This window comes from Salvia splendens, chromosome 15, assembly GCF_004379255.2.
Source record: "Salvia splendens isolate huo1 chromosome 15, SspV2, whole genome shotgun sequence".
NCBI classification, from domain to species: Eukaryota; Viridiplantae; Streptophyta; class Magnoliopsida; order Lamiales; family Lamiaceae; genus Salvia; species Salvia splendens.
In genome coordinates, this window is record NC_056046.1 from 31,286,571 (window position 1) to 31,305,854 (window position 19,284).

At 39.9% G+C, this 19,284-nt stretch overlaps 1 protein-coding gene across 1 annotated transcript; it reads left to right on the forward strand.

The window, feature by feature from the left end:
* Positions 1-15,707: 15,707 nt before the first annotated feature.
* Positions 15,708-16,555, forward strand: LOC121767017. The gene is made up of 2 exons (XM_042163233.1): positions 15,708-15,960; positions 16,005-16,555. Exons 1-2 carry the CDS (start codon positions 15,708-15,710, stop codon positions 16,553-16,555), a joined length of 804 nt encoding a protein of 267 aa, XP_042019167.1.
* The last annotated feature ends 2,729 nt before the right edge of the window (positions 16,556-19,284 follow it).

A 19,284-nucleotide genomic window follows, 5' to 3' on the forward strand; every position in this document is an offset into this window, starting at 1 on the left:
CGTTTGTGCATTACTTGGTATACATTATGGATTTTGGTTTAGTGAATGTTATATTATGTCGTGCATTAGTTGTTGAAATGTATACATTATTGTATGTAGTTCTGTGCATTATTTTTTAGATTGAAGCTACGTCCATCTGATTAAGTCAGATGCTATATGTACATTATTATTTTCATTTGTGCATTATTTGTTGCTATATGTACATTATTGTAGGGACTGGTGTACATTATGATTTTAGTTTTAATTCAGGTGCATTATTTGATTATCTTTGTACATTATACAATTAGTGTTGTGCATTAATGCGATACATTAATGCACAAATGCGATACATTAATTCATTGGTGCATTATTTGATTACATTTGTACATTATACAGTTAGTGTTGTGCATTAATGCGATACATTACTGATTTTTGGACAGCAGCGAAGCAGCCAAGGTTGGATATTGACGAAGTAGTGGATGATGTTCTTCCACTTGCAATTGCCCAAAAGTTCAGGGAGAGATTGGCTGAACAGCAAGGGGCCTAGGCTAGTACGTCTCATGAAGACGCAGAGAAGAGGAAGTCGAGGGGAAAGAAAGTCGACCACCTCTACTGTCGACAGACCCCCACCGAGTTCATTACCTGTATAAAAAGCATAACTCCACGGAAGAAGGAAGCCGTGAATGAACTGGATTGATTATACGGATAATCATTGGAAACGCTATTTATATTACTTTTAACACTATGTTTTTTTTTGGATAACTCATTGTGGTTGAGAAAAAAACGACTTGTTGCCATGTCTGTTTTGATCCATACATAGTATGCGGAACTTCTTGCTAACAGAAGCATATTTTGGTACTAGTGTCTGAGGTCGTAAACACAACATATATAATGGATGTAATCAACCGAGTAATGGCAATGTACTGCTTAATAATGTAAAAAAGAGAGAATAACGTAAGAGAGAGAATAACGTAGAAGAGAGTCTTATCTACATTATTCTCTATCTTACTTTACCCTTTCTTCATTAATTATTTATTACTCCCTCCGACCGTGAAACGTTTTCCAGTTTTTCCATTTTGGTCCGTCCGTGAAATGTTGTCCACTTTGCTTTTATTTTACTTTTTTGGTAAATGGTTCTCATATTCCACTAACTCATTACACTCACATTCTTTTATAAATTCAATATATAAATATGGGACCTACATTCCACTAACTTCTTTCACTCACTTTTCTTTACATTTCTCAAAACACGTGCCGAGTCAAACATGGACAACATTTTGCGGACGGAGGAAGTATCAATTGTTCAAAACGAGTGCAGAAAATGAAATGTGACAAAATTTCAGGGACGGAGGGAGTAGTAAAAATATGTATAAAAAAATATGGGTATGTAATAAGTTTGTTAAAAATATGTACCCGGTATTGAGGGTATTTTCATCCAAAAAACTTGAAAATAGTAAAAAAATATTTCGATTGATATTAACTCATGGTTGACTGACTTCAAATGATATTTTAAAGTTCACGGATCTAAAATGATACATTAACAAAGTTCGTGGACTAAAAAAAATATTCCTTCTACTCTATAATAGGCGGGGGTATTTTCTTCAGCAACCATTTAATTAAAAAACAAATATTAACACCTAAAGCCCCTAACCAGCAGCAATTTTCCAACACTGAACACTTGAAAAAAGATCCAATTACGTGGGCTCACCAGGCCATATAAGGGAAACTGAACGAGTCTCAGTTTGTATTTTCTTTTATGACTTTAGGTTATGGCTGGCAAAATTTATTGTATTTATAGGTCATTAGGTATTAAGTTCACTACATTTGACTAATTCACTCACAACATTTGTAAAGTTGTTTTCAATACTTTCAATTTTTCGTAAAAATGCGACACAATATTAGACTTATTATTTATTTAGTTTGACTAAAGTTTAAATTTTGTCTCGCATATTTATTTAAAAAGATATTTTGATCCACTCTTTAAAGATTTTGTCCATTAGGTAGAGTACTTGTATTTTAAAGTCTAAAATTAGGCTTGTATATTAAAAAAACATATTTTGTCCTATACATTAATAAATTTTGTCAATTAGATAGAGTACTTGTATTTTAAAGTCTAAAATTAGGCTCCTATATTAAAAAAACATTTTTATCCTATACATTAATAATTAGTAGAGTACTTGTATTTTAAAGTCCAAAATTAGGCTCGTATATTAAAAAAACATATTTTGTCCTATACATTAATAGATTTTGTCAATTAGGTAGAGTACTTTTATTTTAAAGTCTAAAATTAGGCTCGTATATTAAAAAACATATTTGATCTTATACATTAATAATTAGTAGTGTACTTGTATTTTAAAGTCTAAAATTAGGCTCCTTTATTAAAAAAACAATTTTCATCCTATACATTAATAATTAGTAGAGTACTTGTATTTTAAAGTCCAAAATTAGGCTCATATATTAAAAAAACATATTTTGTCCTATACATTAATAGATTTTGTCAATTAGGTAGAGTACTTTTGTTTTAAAGTCTAAAATTAGGCTCGTATAATAAAAAACATATTTTATCCTATATATTAATAATTAGTAGTGTACTTGTATTTTAAAGTCCGAAATTAGGCTCGTATATTAAAAAAACATATATTGTCCTATAGAATAATAATCAATTAAGTGTCTTCGCTTCTGGTCCTAACCTATATATTTCAATTCATATTTAACATGTTAATCAAGTCAATCCATATTTAACTCATTCATCAAGTCAATCCGTATTTAACTCATCCATAATTAACCATTAGTTATTAACAAAATTAGTATTTTAATATGGCCAAGACATATAACCATATCTAGGAATGAACGGCGATTGGGGTCGAGGGGGGCCGACCGACCCCACCGCCGGCCCATGAATACCGCCAGAATCAAGCTTATGTCGTTGTGCTTCAAGTCTTCGACCCAATGATGTAGAAAGAATAACAGATATGCAACGGCTAATGAAAAGGAGAGTGTTAATCAAGGATCAATTGAGAATTTATACTATATTTATTGGAGGCTATGAAGAAACTACACGTTTTGGCTTAATAAAATGTTTATTTAGGCGCTATAAAGTTATTTATGAAGGTATTAAGACACTAAATGTTCTAGTGTATTTTTTTTTCATAGTCATAACATAATTACATCACTTTATTTGTGTTCATGGATTAATGTGAAAATCACATTTTATTTGAGAATCGAGAATAATATTTTGAATGTATAAACTTGGATAATTCACGGTAAAAATTAACTGCATGAAAATAATATATTTATTCGTGACTAGTGGGATTTTAAAGCACATCTTTCACTTAATTTAATATATAAAAACGCCAAACTATAAACAAAGTTCAAGAAACAAAAGAAAAATATAAGTAGGGTTGAATTTAATTTACATCACATTTATTATAAATCCTTTCTATGGATGTGCCTCTCTCCTATTACACTGGAATTCTTGGTAAATTTGTTTGTCAAATTAGCCGCCGTATGTACCGTGTCAGTGCATATTATTGTAGGATAATTTGCCTATAAATTTATAATATTTAATCAAAATATAGTTTTTGCATACAGACTTTACAATTCATATGTAAATTATCAAACTATTAATTTGTTCTATTTTGCAACCAAACTATTAAATTCACATGTAAACGATCAAACTATTAATTTGTTCTGATTTTGCAACCAAACTATTGATTCGATTTGATTTTGCATTTTAACTATTAAATGTGACATCAACCAAAATAATGTTAAATTTTATAGTTAAATAATTCATTGGTTGAATTATGGTTATAGAATTATATCAAACCATTTTAAACTCAAAATCTTAATCGGAAGCAAAATCAGAATAAATCAATTGTGAATTACGTGTTTTAAAATGTTAACAATAATAACACATAACCACATCATACACGCATCGCTAACAAAAGTATTAGACTTTAGTAATAATCTTTAAATGAAATTTTCTGCGTCTATCACTGCATATTTTGACGATCATTTTGTGAAGGTATGGCCGGTATCACTGCATATGTTGGATTTTACGAGATTTGCTCTCCAAAAAAGGTTGAACTCGTCTTTATATCGGCTGCATCAGGAGTTGTAGGTTAGCTTGTTGGCCAATTTGCTAAGCTATTTAGGTGTTATGTCGTTGGAAGCGCAGGATCACAACATAATGTCTTTTAATTATTCTTTTAAATTAATTTATAAAAATCCGTTCACCAACTTCTTTTTTCAATTTGAATTTGCATAATTTGTTGGTGATTAAATGAATATGGAATATAATAGTAATAATTAACATAAATAACCATACAGTCAAAAGTCAACTCTAATTCAAGGTTTAAAATATTCAATAAGCATTATCTTTAATAAAAAATATTAATAAAATAACCTCAGCAATTATCTTCATACTGAAGTAGCAATTTTCTTTTTGGGGCTGTAATTACTTTATATTTTTTAGAGTTAATTTATTTATATATATTACTTTGTTCAAGGTTGACATTTTGAAGAACATATTGGGGTTTGATGATGCATTCAACTACAATGAAGAATCGTACCTGAATGAAGCCATAAAGAGGTATATGTATCAAGTGACAAAATTAATTAATTTCTTTTGCATATATAATTAACTGATCTGACCATATAGATTATGGGCCAACAAGATATTGGGTCGGGTCGGGCCGGTCCAATCCAAAGATATATATATACATATAGCCCATATGGCCCTGGCTAGCCACATAAATAAACAAAAAACATATATTTATGATCAAAATTTCTCTTTCGGTCTAATGAGCACAACCCCGGCCCGTACTTTGTTATCTCTAATAAGTGTATGAAATTAATCACAACTATTTAGGTACTTCCCCGAATGGATCGACATATATTTCGAAACTATAGGAGGCAAAATGCTCGATGCGGTGCTACCGAACATTAGACCCCACGGTCGCATCACCGCCTGCGGGACGATTCGCAGTATGACGAGGAGGAGCCAGACGCGACACACAACTTGATGTATGTGATCGTAAAGAAAATCCGAATTTTGTGAATTAAAATAAATTGGAAACTTCAAATTCACTAAGAAAAACATTTAAAATAATTTGGATCAATTATTGTTTTATTTATTTTGTTGTGAAAATGATAATTAAAATAGTGGGAGCCCCTCTTAAGAAATAATTAAATTCTAAGTGTTTAATAAGAGCATCATGGCTCGTTTTATTAAACTAGGATGAATTTAACTCCAAGGCACTGTTTAAATTGTTTTAATAGTTTTAAAGAATATTCAGACTTGTATTTTTCTACTTTTAAAAGTGGGAGCTAAGTATTGTCTCATAGAATATTCATAAATGGAACTAAATGTAATGTTTGATAGAGTTAAAAAGGTCTCACACCCTAGAATGAAAGGAGTGATGAATTGCACAACTTTCGAAACTCTAATAACATTAAAAGGTATTTCCAAGTTAACTATTAAAATTAGAATTACTTTTGGAATATGTATAAGTGCACTTGAGAAAGGCACATAAAATTATTCCACTGGATCAAAGGGCCAAGATATATTTTGATCAAATAATCGTGCTCCTTAGCAAGAATTAAGGTTATAAATTGCAAGTATATTTTCGTTTTTATGTACTCTAGCAAACTATGTTGGTAGATTCTTTTACAAGAATTATAGTTTTGAGTACACAGTGGCCAAAGCCTGCTTTGAGTATAAGTGGAGAAAATGTGTGTGAATGTGTAGCACAAGGCCAATAAAGCGGTTGGTATACTCGAAAGCATTCTTTGAGGATAAGTGGGAGATTGTTGGGGTTTGTATACTAAAAGATGCTTCGAGCGTACATGCCTTTGTACAGTCAGCTTGTGCATGTATACGAGAAACGCCACGTCCACTTGTTTACCTATTTATGAGAATAAATAATATAATATAATGGTTTATTATTGAAATATGATAAACAAGTCTAAGGCTTTTTACTAAGAAGGTCAACTAGGGATATTCAATGAATCTCCTCATGAGTTTTCTAGTAGGGGACTTGGCCAGATCTAGTAAGAAGAAAAACGTATTCACAACCTAGATAGGCTTTGGCTACTTATTGGTATGGTTGCGGTGTTTGTGATAATTCTCTTTTACCTAAGACGAGATTAGTAACACCGGTGTGGTAAAGCACTGAAAGGATCTAATACGAATTGTATTCTTTATTGCTATCTACAGTAAGAATATATTTCAGAAAGTTTATTATTTTCTAGTCTATGGAATTAATATCAATATTGTTTATTCAGTCATACGCCACTTTGACTTATCAATATGTGAGAATTTGTACGTAATTTATTCAGTCATACGCCACTTTGACTTATCAATATGTGAGAATTTGTTCATGATATCTTGGGTGGTAGTAATTGAATAACATGAAGGTATTGGAATATTATTTCATAGAATTCGCGGGCCCAGTGTGGTATGATTAAATCCCCAAGAGGTGTTTGAAAAATGAATTTATTATTCAGAAATCTGCGTAGTTGGAATTTATTCCACGAATAATAAATAAAGTTTCAAACTAGAAAACTCTTTGGAGAATAAATTTAATTCAAGTCATATAGCAGACGAAAGAATTAAATTGATTGATTAAGATAATCTTAAACGCGGAAAATATTATAAAATAAAATGGACCTAAGTTATTTGTAATTTGGTGATTTAGATGGGAGTGCAATATTATTCTTTAGTGGAACAAAATAATATTCCATTGATAATATATTAAATCATGGGTCATTTAATTTAATTAGTTATTTATCTAATGGGTGAGCCCAACATATATTTCATTCCATGGACCACCATCCTAGCCCAATAAGTCTAAGTCTATAAATAGTGAAGAGATGGGGAAACCCTAGCAAACCATAGACCACAAGACAACACACTCCTCCTAAACCCTAGCCGCCAAGTCGGCGGTCTCTCTCTCCCCCTCTTGGTCTCGAATTTCGTGCCTAGCACGTGGGAGAATTAGAGTTTTGATCTTTGTTCTTGATCTATCCTAATTCCTAGGATTAGATCGAGGCAATCTCGTGTTTGTGATTGGTTTTCCCTAGATCTCATATCACTTTTATTTGGTTATTCAAAATCCACCCACATGGATGAGTAATCAAGGACAAGGGAATAGTATGGAAGATTCGTGGTCGTTAAACCAAAGATATCCGGGTGGTGAAGCGAACAACATCAATCCAATGATGGATCAAGAGGTAACATAATTATCTACACGTCAAATTGCATGATTATGTGTTTATTTGATGTGTAATCTATAGATCTATGTTTATTGCATGAAATTGGAATTGAATGCATAGTCACCTAAATAGATCCGTTTTGAGGACCCGTTTGGGTTCCATGTCTTCCGCTGCGGATGCGCCAACAATAAATTATGGTTTTCGTCTTTGTACTTGATCTATCCTAATTCATAGGATTAGATCGAGGCAATCTCGTGTTTAGTATTTGGTTTTCCTAGATCTCTTCAAAGCTATTTGTTGATTATCCAAGATCCGCCCACACGGACGGATGATCAAGGACAAGAGAATATGATAAGGCAAATTTCATGCATCGGTTATGGGGTTAAATTCAATAATTTTCGGGGCCTAACGCATTTTTTAAGCCAGGTATGTGGAAAAATCGCCAGATCTAGGAAGTGGAGGAGATAATTGCCTGGTGAAGGAATTCAGCAGAACAGTGAGCAGAAAAGGAATTAATTTCCAGACAGAGGAGATCACCAGACGGAGGGCAAAGTGGAGAATTCAAAAGGAGATTCTAGAAGATCGACTCCTCATCTATAAATAGAGAGCACGCGACACACATGGGAGGATCATCACTCACATCACATTTTCGCTCTTCGCTCACTTTCACACACAATTGGGGAATATGCGATTCATGGGGGTTCATCGGGGTTTTTAGTTGTTAGTTGTTGTGTACCACCGTCCTCGTGAAGGGGGAAGAAACAATTTACCGCTTTTTAGTTAATTTCTGTGTGGAATTCGTCCGAGACTTCGCTGTTCGAAGCTCGGCTCTCTTTTACTTTTGTGAAGCGTAATTCTCGTGGTTATGAAAGTTCTAATTTCTGTTATTGCTATGTTTGATTCTGAGGTTGATGTTGATTTCTGAGTTTGGAGTTGATTTACTTGTTGTTGATGCTTTTCGCACTTGTTATGATGGTTTGGAGTTGAATATTAGTTTAATTGTTGTTGATCGGAGTAGATTTGTAGAATCGGAGTTAATGGAGTTGGATTTGATCGTTGTTGGGTTCAGATTGCTTGGATCCGGAGTGGATTAAGCGTTCGACTTATGGATCTGGAGCAGAGTGGTTGGATTCTGCATGGTTTTTGATGTTTGGTTTATGTTCTTCTGTTTGCTTCGTCTAGTAGATGTAGATCTGTTCATTTTCCCGTTAATAGCTATTTCTGACGTTCGAATCATCATGCTCTGTTTTGATCTGGGTTTATGCTCTGTTTTCTCCATGTTTATGCTTGAATCGTTTGAAGGTATGAAGGCCGTTGTTGGTTAAATTCCAGAGTTAGTTATTTGCAGCTTTTCATTCATACCTTGCTGTTTTGGGAAAATGGTCCCCACTGCAGGTTTGATCTCTGTTTCGCCAGTTTAAGCAGTATGTTTGCAAGGTCGAGGAATTTTCGTACTGTTTTCATGAGTTGTTTGAGAAGCTATGGTCCTGATGCATGCGTGCATGATGTTTGCATTTCCTAGGTCTAGCTAGTAGATAAATTTCGTTTTCAGTCTAGTAGTTAAATTCTCAACCCAAAGTTGAGTGGCAGCAGCCAAAAACCTTTTCCAAAACTCTCTAAATGCATTCGAGCGCATCCGTCTTCGTGGGATCGATCCCTACTTCCTTGTACTAGCCAATAGTATAGCGGGTTGAGGGTTTTTAAACGGGAAATTATGTGTCCGACGACCTAGATTTGAAGGTTCCTTGAGTTCCTAGACCTAGTGATCTAGCGAATCCTCTGGACCCGATAAGCTTGATATAACACACTGAACACACTGCACTTCCATGTCTTTTCAAATGGCGCCGTTGCCGGGGATGGATGGCGAATCCTCTGGACCCGATAAGCTTGATATAAGCTTGATATAGTTTCATTTTGAATTGTTTGTTTTCTTTCCTTTTCAGTTTATGAGCAAGGGCTCAAGGTTCGGACACTGGAATTACGCACCTGGTTGGAGAAGCGCCCAGTCTAGTTGGCAGGTCAAGGAAACAACTTTCCCAGTTACCACCAGATCGGGGCTAACTATATGAGATCCGTAATCGTTGAGTTCAGATAGTGACGAGGATCACAAGTCGTCAGTCAAGGAGGAGTTTGAGTCATATTCAGATACAGAGGAAAGAGAGATCGGTGACATGGCACAAGTAGTCGATCCCGATCCTGAGATCGGTTCGCTCACTGCCCATCTAAATGGTGAGCCAGCCCAGGCTATTGTTACAAATCAGCGTCAGAGGTCCATCGATATCAAGACAAACGTGCTAAGCATTCTACCGACGTTCTCTGGGCGAAGGAACGAGTGTCCATATGAGTTCCTGAATGAGTTCAGCAAGCTGTGCAGCATTCAGAAAAGGCCCAACGATGTGACGGAGGAAGACTATCGCCTACGCGCAATTCCATTTGCCTGGAAGGGAGAGGCCAACACATGGTTGTTGAGACTACCTCATGATTCTATCCGTACCTGGAGAGATTTCAAATTGGAGTTCCTATACTACTTTTTCCCCTCAAACAAAACGAATGCCTTCTATAAGGAGACTGTGGAGTGTAAGCAGGAGTACGATGAATCTCTGAGTCAATATTGGTCGCGTTTCAAGGGGTTGTTAGATGCTTGCCCGAATCACAGAATGATAGAGGCTGAAACTTATTACCTGTTTTACGAGGGAGCAACCCCTGAGTCCAAGGATCTGATGAATTCCTCGAGTAGGGGGAAATTTTACCAAGAATAAAGCAAGTGAAGCAAGAGAAACCTTGGGAAGGTTGATTGATGCCAAGAAGACATACGACAACCCGCAGAGCATTATGAGGAAAGGTTCGACTAATGCAGTGATGGAGCAGGGGGAAGAAAGGGTAGAGGCAAGGATTGATAGGCTTGAGAAAGCGCTTTTGAGCGCAATCGAGAAGAGCAACCCTCCTGCCTCACAAGAGAAAGAGAAAACTTCAGGCCCAGGAGAAGCTCCACCCCAGCAATACTATGGCCCTCAAGAGGGAGACTACTAGGCCCAGGTGAATTCAATGGGAAGCTGGAATCCAGATGGGAGTTGGAATCAAGGGAAACAGAGGGAGACACCATGGAGAACCCACCCAAACTTTAAATGGTCCGACAATGATCCAACCCAGCCACCTCCACAGCAGAACACCAGAGATTATTCGCACCCACCAGAGAGACAGTTTAACTGGTCAGGGAGAAATCAGGAGAGGCAGAACAACTGGGGCAACCAGAATCAAGGGGACCAATCTAATCGGGGCAATAGGAACCAGAACAACCAAGGAAACTCCTGTGTACCACCACACCAGAGGAGTAACCAGGGGAATTATCAGAATTCCCAACCCAATTATCAGGGTAATCAGGGGCTAGGAAACCAGTACAACAATAACCCAGGAGGTCAAGGGAATTTCCGCCCGAACCAGGGGAGTGGATCTAATCACAGTCAAGGATCAGGAAATAGTCAACTGAATTCCAAGCCATAGAGAAGTATGGATGACATGGTGCACCTAGTCAGTAATCAACAACATATGCAAAACAACATGCATAAACTTCAGGACGCTCAGATGGAGCACAAGGCGGCAATGGACATGATGGTGAAACAGTTATCTCAGATAGCAACCTCCTTAAGTGAGATACGAGGGAACGAAGGGAAGATCCCTGCCATAGTCAAGCCGCCAGACAGGGCAAACATTAGTCAGATTACCCTAAGGTCTGGGCGCGAGTACAAAGGGCCGACAATGAAGATTGATGAAAGCATATCTCAAAGGACATTGGAGAAAGAGAGCCCAGTCCCCCACAGAGATGGCATGGAAACAGGGGATGACATCCAGACTGGTGATTTGGAACAACCACTACCTCAAATGACCGATCCATTCTTCCTAGACCCAGAACCTGAGGTAGAAGTCGAAGAAGTCAGGAAAGAGGTTGGGGAATCTTCTAAGAGAAACCAAGAAGAAGAAAGAGGACACAATAGACTTCATGGAAATCTTCGGGAAGCTGGTGATCAACCTGCCGTTCCTGCAGGCCCTGAAGCTGACTATCTTAAGCAAATTCATCAAGGAGTTTATCGCCGGGAAGACTAAGCCCAGTGGAAAAATTTTGATTGGAGATAACGTGTCAGCAGTGATACAGAAGAAGAGGTTGCCCTCAAAACGTTCTGACCCAGGTATGTTCACTCTACCTTATCTCTATTGGTGATATCATGATCGAGCATGCCATGTGTGACTTAGGGGCTTCAATTAATGTGTTACCTCTTCCCATTTATAGAAAGTTGGTAGGGGTTAGGATGGTTGACACAAAGGTGGTAATCCAATTAGCTGATAGGACATGCATATGCCCAGAAGGTGTCCTTGAGAACGTAATAGTTAAGGTGCATGAATTCATCTACCCGACTGATTTCCATGTTATAAAGATGAGTGAGAACGAATCTGCTGAGTCTAGCGGCGTACTCTTAGGTAGACAATTCCTACGTACCGCTAAGACGATTATTGATGTCTTTGATGGAACTATAAGCCTGGATTATCATGGGGAAAAGTACACGTTTAGCATTGATGAGGCTATGAAAAAACCTTTGGATGTTGAGAAATTGCATGCTGTCGATGTAATTAACCCCCTGGTCCAAGAATATCTTGAGACTGAATTAATGCAGGAGCAGATTGACAATTCAGAGTTGAGTCACAACATCGACAGAGAAGTTGCAGGATGGTGTGAAGCCATGAATAGTTTCGAGCTGACCGATGAGGAACTAGCCAAGGCAATTGTGAAATTTTGTAAGAATTCCGATTCTGCCAGGTCAAGGGAATCAGCTCAGGTTGCCAGCATGGAAAATGCTCTGGGGTCTGATGGCTTGGTGAAAGGAGCCGAAGAAAAGAATCCCCTGCCCCAGGAAACAAATACACCCAAGAAGGAATTGAAGACATTTCCACCCGGTCTCAAGTATGCGTATCTTGAGGAGAACGAGATGTTCCCAGTCATTGTGAACAGCAACTTGACCCAGGAGCAAGAGGGAAGGTTGTTGGAAGTAATCCGGATAAACAAGAAAGCTATTGGATGGACTCTCTCGGACCTAGTGGGAATAAGTCCTGATGTCTGCATGCATCACATCAGACTGGAGGAGGGTGCGAAAGCCCACAGGGATTCCCAGAGGAAGTTAAACCCGAATATGAGAGAAGAGGTCTTGAAAGAGGTGTTAAGATTACTGTCTTTGGGCATCATCTATTCTATTCCAGACTGTGAGTGGGTTAGTCCGGTCCACACTGTGCCGAAGAAGTCAGGGATCCAGGTGGTGAAGAATGATAAAAATGAACTTGTTCCCACGCGACTTGTCACGGGATAGAGAATGTGCATCGACTACAGGAAATTGAATGAGGCCACTCGAAAGGATCACTTTCCATTGCCTTTCATCGACCAAATGTTGGAAAGGTTGGCAGGCAAATAGTTTTTCTGCTTTCTGGATGGGTATAGTGGGTATTTTCAAATTTACGTAGACCCAGAAGATCAGGAGAAAACCACATTTACGTGCCCCTTCGGGACGTACGCCTATAGGAGGATGCCATTCGGCCTATGCAATGCCCCGGGTACTTTTCAGCGATGCATGATGAGCATCTTCTCGGACTTGCTGGAGGTATGTATTGAGATATTTATGGACGATTTTACCGTGTATGGAGACTCTTTCGATTCTTGCTTGGCCAGTCTGGACCTAGTGTTGAGAAGGTGCCAGGAGAAGAATCTGGTCCTTAATTTCGAGAAGTGCCACTTCATGGTACCAGAAGGGATTGTCCTTGGTCACGTAGTTTCAGAGAGAGGAATACAAGTGGATAAAGCGAAGGTGGACGTTATCTCGAAACTTCCTCACCCAACTAATCAAAAGGAAGTGAGAGGATTTCCTAGGTCATGCAGGGTTCTACATGCGATTCATCAAGGATTTCTCAAAAATTGCACATCCACTTACCCTCCTCCTGCAAAATGACGTTGAATTCGATTTCAACGAAGCCTGCCAAAAAAGCTTTTCAGCTCTTGAAAGATAAACTAGTATCTGCTCTTATCATCTGGGTACCCGACTGGAGTCAGCCGTTTGAAATAATGTGTGATGCAAGCGACTTTGCAGTGGGAGCAGTACTCAGTCAAATAATTGATGGGAAGAGATACGTGATCTTCTATGCATCGAAGACGCTCAACCAGGCCCAGAAGAACTACGACACCACGGAGAAGAAAATGTTAGCAGTCGTGTATTCATTCGAGAAATTTCAGCGGCACTTACTGGGTTCGAGAGTGATAGTTTTTACCGACCACGCGGTTATCAAGTACTTACTGGCAAAGAAGGAATCAAAGCCAAGGTTAATCCGGTGGGTGTTGCTTCTACAAGACTACAAGAGTTTGACTGGGAGGTGAGGGACAAGAAAGGGATAGAGAACAAGGTGGCTGACCATCTAAGTCGGATCTTTCAAGGAGAGACTGAGGAAGCTATACCAGATGCATTCCTAGAGGAACATCTGTACTACATAGGAGAATCTCCTAGACCCATCAGTTGGGAAGAAATAATGGCGATAACCAGTCCAGGAGATGCTGAAAAGGAGAAGTATCCGCTGAAAACAGAACCATGGTTCGCCGACCTAGCAAATTACTTGGTCACAGGAGAGGGTATAGTTCACAAGAAATTTCTCGGGCCCAGAAGATGAAGCTCAAAAGCGAGGCTAAGTATTATTTTTGGGACGATCCTTACTTGTGGAAGATGGGAGAGGATCAGGTAATCAGGAGATGTATCCCAGAATGGGAGCAGAGGGATATACTTAATCATTGTCATGCATTGGCATGTGGAGGTCATTTTGGACCAAGGAAGACCGCAAGGAAAGTCTTAGATAGTGGATTCTATTGGCCTACATTACATAAGGACTCCTTTGAATTCTGTCAAAATTGTGAACGATGCCAGCAAACGGGAGGAATTTCAAAGAGAGATGGGAATTTCAAAGAGAGATGAGATGCCACAGGTCCCAGTAATTGTCTGCGAAATCTTCGACGTCTGAGGGATGGACTTTATGGGTCCATTCCCAACTTCGTACGGAAATTCGTACTTCCTGGTGGCCGTAGATTATGTATCGAAGTGGATAGAAGCCAAGGCAACCACTTCTTGTGAATCAAAAGAGGTGGCGAAATTTCTTAGAGCTAACATTTTTAACAGGTACGGTGTGCCCCGAGCTATTATATATGACCAAGGAACGCACTTCCGTAACCGAACCATAGAAGCTCTGATGAAGAAATACGGAGTCCACCACAGGCTTTCAACTCCTTACCATCCCTAGTCTAATGGACAGGTAGAGATCTCGAACAGGGACATCAAGGTAATTTTGGAAAAAACTGTGAACCCTTCACAGATGGATTGGAGCAAGAGACTTGACGACGCATTATAGGCCTGCAGGGCTGCATTCAAAACACCTATTGGGACGCCTTACAGGCTAGTGTTCGGTAAAATGTGTCATCTTCCCGTAGGAGTGGAGCACAGAGCATATTGGGCGGTAAAGGAGATCAATATGAAGCCCCAGGCCTGTGAAGAAGAAAGGAAATTGCAACTCCAAGAGCTGGAGGAGTTAAGGCTTGAGTCATATGAGTCTGCGATGTGGTACAAGAAGAAGACAAAGTTGTGGCATGACAAGAACCTCCGGGTCAAGGAACTACAAGTGGGTCAGAAGGTGCTCCTTTTCTAGTCCAGGCTCAAGCTGATGCCTGGCAAGCTGAAGTCCAAATGGATCGGTCCATACACCATTGTCGATCTTCGAGCGAATGGAGCTGTGGAAATCTAGGGAACCACTTCTAACTCTATTCCTTTCCTTGTAAATGGTCATAGAGTAAAAATCTTTAGGGATAATTCAGAGTTGTGAGTAGTGGAGGAAGTGCCACTGCGCGCACTCTCTATTATTGCCTTAGTGACAAGTGATTTGAGTATTCTCGGTGAATTCTTGGGTCAAGAAAATGGGAATGCATTTTTAATCTATGCACTGGACCAGAGAATCTCAAGAATACTTAGATGTAGTTGTTAATAATGTAAATACATTTTCAAAATTAAAAAAGGAAAAAATCCAAACAAAGAAAAATTTAATCTTCCAAAAATATTTTTGAAACACCAAGATCCTCTGGGAAAATGTTGTCTTATCTATAACCCCCTGACCTGGGAACTTGGCGTTTTACCTTTGATAGTTTCCTAAGTGTGGTATTGTTAGAAGCCAAGTCGGCAGTTCTTCGCCGTCTTTTTAACGATGCGAGGGAAGAAGAAATCAGTCGAGGCCACATCCGCACCACCACCACAACAATCGGTTCCCGAAGATACAACAGCCCAAGTCCCGGTCCTACCCACCGAGGAGTCCCAGGTTTCAATTGAAGCATCTGCCTAAAATCAACCGCATGTAGAGGCAGTCCATAAAGCGAACGAGGAAGGACAAAATTCGGAGAAGGATGACGGAGGGGCGGTCGACGGTGGACTGGTGGAGGGATGGAGCGCATGATGGTGGACGAAAAGGAGGTTGAGGGGGAAACCCTTACTGCTGGTGATGATGGTGAGAAGAGGGACACCCCTATATCTGGTAATGAGGTCGAGGGGGAAACCCCTGTTGTCTCTGGAGTTGGTGAGGGGGAAACCCCAGTTGAATCTGATGAGGGGGAAACCCTTGTTCATGGTGGTCTGGAGGGGGAAACCCCGATTGTGTTTACTGAGGGGGAAACCCCTATTGTTAAAAATTATGAGGGGGAAACCCTGAGTGAAGTTGCTGAGGGGGAAACCCCTATGAATATTGAAGTACAGGAGCCAGACGGATGGCCAGGAGAAGCTTGGTGGATGAGGCGGACGAGCCTACCCACCCGAGAAGATTGGAGTTCCGTGCCCCAGGGGCAGGAGTCGAGATGGAGAATGAAACTCCAGGGTCTGGGAATGAGCTGAAGGACGCGGAGGAAAGACGCTTGGCCGCTGAGCGTAAGCGTAAGGGTAAGCATGCTGCTACCATCCCGCCTAAGAGGTCGAGGAAAGCTCCCTCTGTCGAGCGAGTTGAGGAACCACTTACCGCAGCCACTAAGGTCCCCTACGCTAAGGAGTTTAAAGGACCCAGCCCAGACAGTGAGCCAAAAGAAGAAGAAGATGAGGAGCAAGAAGAGGAGCTCAACTACGAGAGGGCCGAGGTTTGGATAACCAAGAAGCTGCTAAAGGAGATGGGCGAGTTTGACAACCCACGGAGGGCACAAACGTACAAGGAACGAAGCGCCCCTGGGAAGCTGGCCAAGTCTGGGAAACAATATGACCCAAAGGCGCTGAGGGAGTTGAGTCGGGCAAGGAATTCCTCAAGTACATCAGTGCTATAGGGTTCGAATGGCTAATGAACCATAGCACGGATGAGGTGCCCACAACTTTAGCCCGGGAGTTCTTTTCCACTTTCCGACTCAAGTCCACAACTGACTTAGACGCTGACTCCATCACGTTCCGGTTATTCAACAAGGAGTATGAGATGAGCATAAGATAGTGGTCCCTAATGATGGGTTTGTTCACCCACGCGGAAGATGAGGAAGGTATCTGGAACGAGCGCATGGTCGGAGCCCCAAAGTACACCCCTGGTTTCAAGCCGCAGTCAGCCTGGGAATTCATTACCCATAAGAGGGTGGGGACCTTTAAGACCAGCCAATCCAAGGGCTTCCACATCTCCGACCGCCTCCTCCGCTTCGCTCAAGCGTTTATCGAATATAATCTGATGGGAACAGCCAACTCTGCCCTCACCACTGCGGACCTCTACTTCACCTGGTGCATGGCAAAGGAGATTAAGGTTCACCTGGGCTATTGGATAGCTCAAGCGTGTCATCAGATGACTACCAACCCCTCCCGCCACATGTACACTTTCCATCTCCTCGGTGCTTACCTCCAGCGCAATATAATCATGAAGATAGCCAAATCTGCACCCGAGGTGATCATGTGTGAGCCTCCAGAGTCATTCAGCGTGGAGTACTTTTTCAATAAGGGGCTCCTCTACATGGATGGCAAGGATGTGTGCTTCTATGAAGTAGGGAAGGCGGAGCCTGTGGTGAAGCGAGAAGTGGATGGACTAGAGGCGGTGGCCAGTATGGACTATGAAGAGTTGAAGAAAGAGATGGGGGAGATTCGGAAGGAACTCGGTGGAGTCCGAGATGAGATGCAAGCCCTCAAAGGGAGCATCACTGACCTGGTGGGGAAATCGTCCGCGCAGAGTGATCGCATGGCGGACGCGGTAAAAATTATGATGAAAATGGCCGATTGGCTAGGCAAGAAATTTCCCCTGACCCAGCAAAGGCTGCCTCCTGGATCCAGCAGTGAGACCAGGCAGCCAGGTCAAGGAAGCTCATCTCTTCAGAGGCCCTATCCGTGTCTAAGCTGTGGCAACCCCATCCGTGTCCAAGCCCATAGCGCCCCTGTCATGAAGGAAACCCATGTCTAAGCAACCCGAGATCGAGGAAGAAGAGCCGGAGTCGCCGGCAAAGATGAAGGTGAAAGTGAACCTCCCCAAGGTACCACCCAGGTCTGGCTCCCGCGAGGGCCAATGACCAAGTAAATTTACATTTCAGTAATTTTCCTATTTTTATCTTTTCATCTTTTGTTTATTCTCTGCATGTTTGTTTCTGTGAATATGTGTTTTAGCATGTGTGTTATGTATATATGTGTTATCTCCCACTTAGCCCAATCTTTGGTCTAAGTGTGAGAAGTTTGTGTTTATAAAGCATGTTTTTTGTCTGTTTAGCAATAGTGTCTTCTCCCACTTAGCCCGGTGTCCGGTCTAAGTGTGAGAAGTCTGTTTTGTACATATACGTTTCGTGATGCTTGTTTTTTTTTTGTTTGTGTGCGCACAAACTGCCCTGTTCCCCCCTTCACTAGGATTTCTTGGAGACAAGTTTGAGTGAAGTGGGATGATGTGGATCCATGTGATTTAAGATCCATCTCCCAAGGAATTACCCATTTGTGATACTTGATCTAGATATTTTTGTGAGATTGATGTAAATCCCCAGTTATCTAGGCAAACGAAGGAATTGTTTGATGAAATTTTGCAGAATGCTAGGACACATAACATAGATCATACAAACCAAAAATTAGCTTAATCCAAGCACATTTGATCGATCCGATCATCCCAACAAAAACAGAGCAAAACAAGGAAAGAAAGAAAATACAAAGAAGCAATAGATCAAACACCTAGTGGGTACTAGGCTCTAGATACCAAATGATGTGGATCCATGTGATTTAAAGATCCATCTCCCAAGGAATTACCCATTTGTGATGCTTGATCTAGATATTTTTGTGAGATTGATTTTCAATTTGACAATAAACACCAAAGATAACAAAAGATCCAACCACAAAAATTGAATCAAACAAGAAAGGATGGTAGATTAGAGATGAAAAACGTGTGTATAATGATGAGATAAAAGAGCTACAACCATAGGACCTTAACCAAAGAAATGGAGACAACCCTAGACAACTTTCATTAGCTCTATCACCCCTTGGCTCCACTACTCAATGGATAAACTCCATTGATGCATACCTCTACTTGAATCAATCTATGAAATTGAAACAAGCAACCTTCAAGGAAGGAATTTGGATACAATCCTCAAAAAGGAAAAACTCACAAAGAAGCAATAGATCAAACACCTAGTGGGTACTAGGCTCTAGATACCAAATGATGTGGATCCATGTGATTTAAAGATCCATCCCCCAAGGAATTACCCATTTGTGATGTTTGATCTAGATATTTTTGTGAGATTGATTTTCAATTTGACAATAAACACCAAAGATAACAAAAGATCCAACCACAAAAATTGAATCAAACAAGAAAGGATGGTAGATTAGAGATGAAAAACGTGTGTATAATGATGAGATAAAAGAGCTACAACCATAGGACCTTAACCAAAGAAATGGAGACAACCCTAGACAACTTTCGTTAGCTCTATCACCCCTTGGCTCCACTACTCAATGGATAAACTCCATTGATGCATACCTCTACTTGAATCAATCTATGAAATTGAAACAAGCAACCTTCAAGGAAGGAATTTGGATACAATCCTCAAAAAGGAAAAACTCA

What these genes read in the sequence shown, in the direction of transcription:
- LOC121767017 (XM_042163233.1), top strand. Translation starts at nt 15,708, where the DNA reads ATGGTGGACGAAAAGGAGGTTGAGGGGGAAACCCTTACTGCTGGTGAT. An exon ending in TTATGAGGGGGAAACCCTGA is followed by an intron (nt 15,961 to 16,004) that starts GTGAAGTTGCTG and finishes ATTGAAGTACAG; the next exon opens with GAGCCAGACGGATGGCCAGG.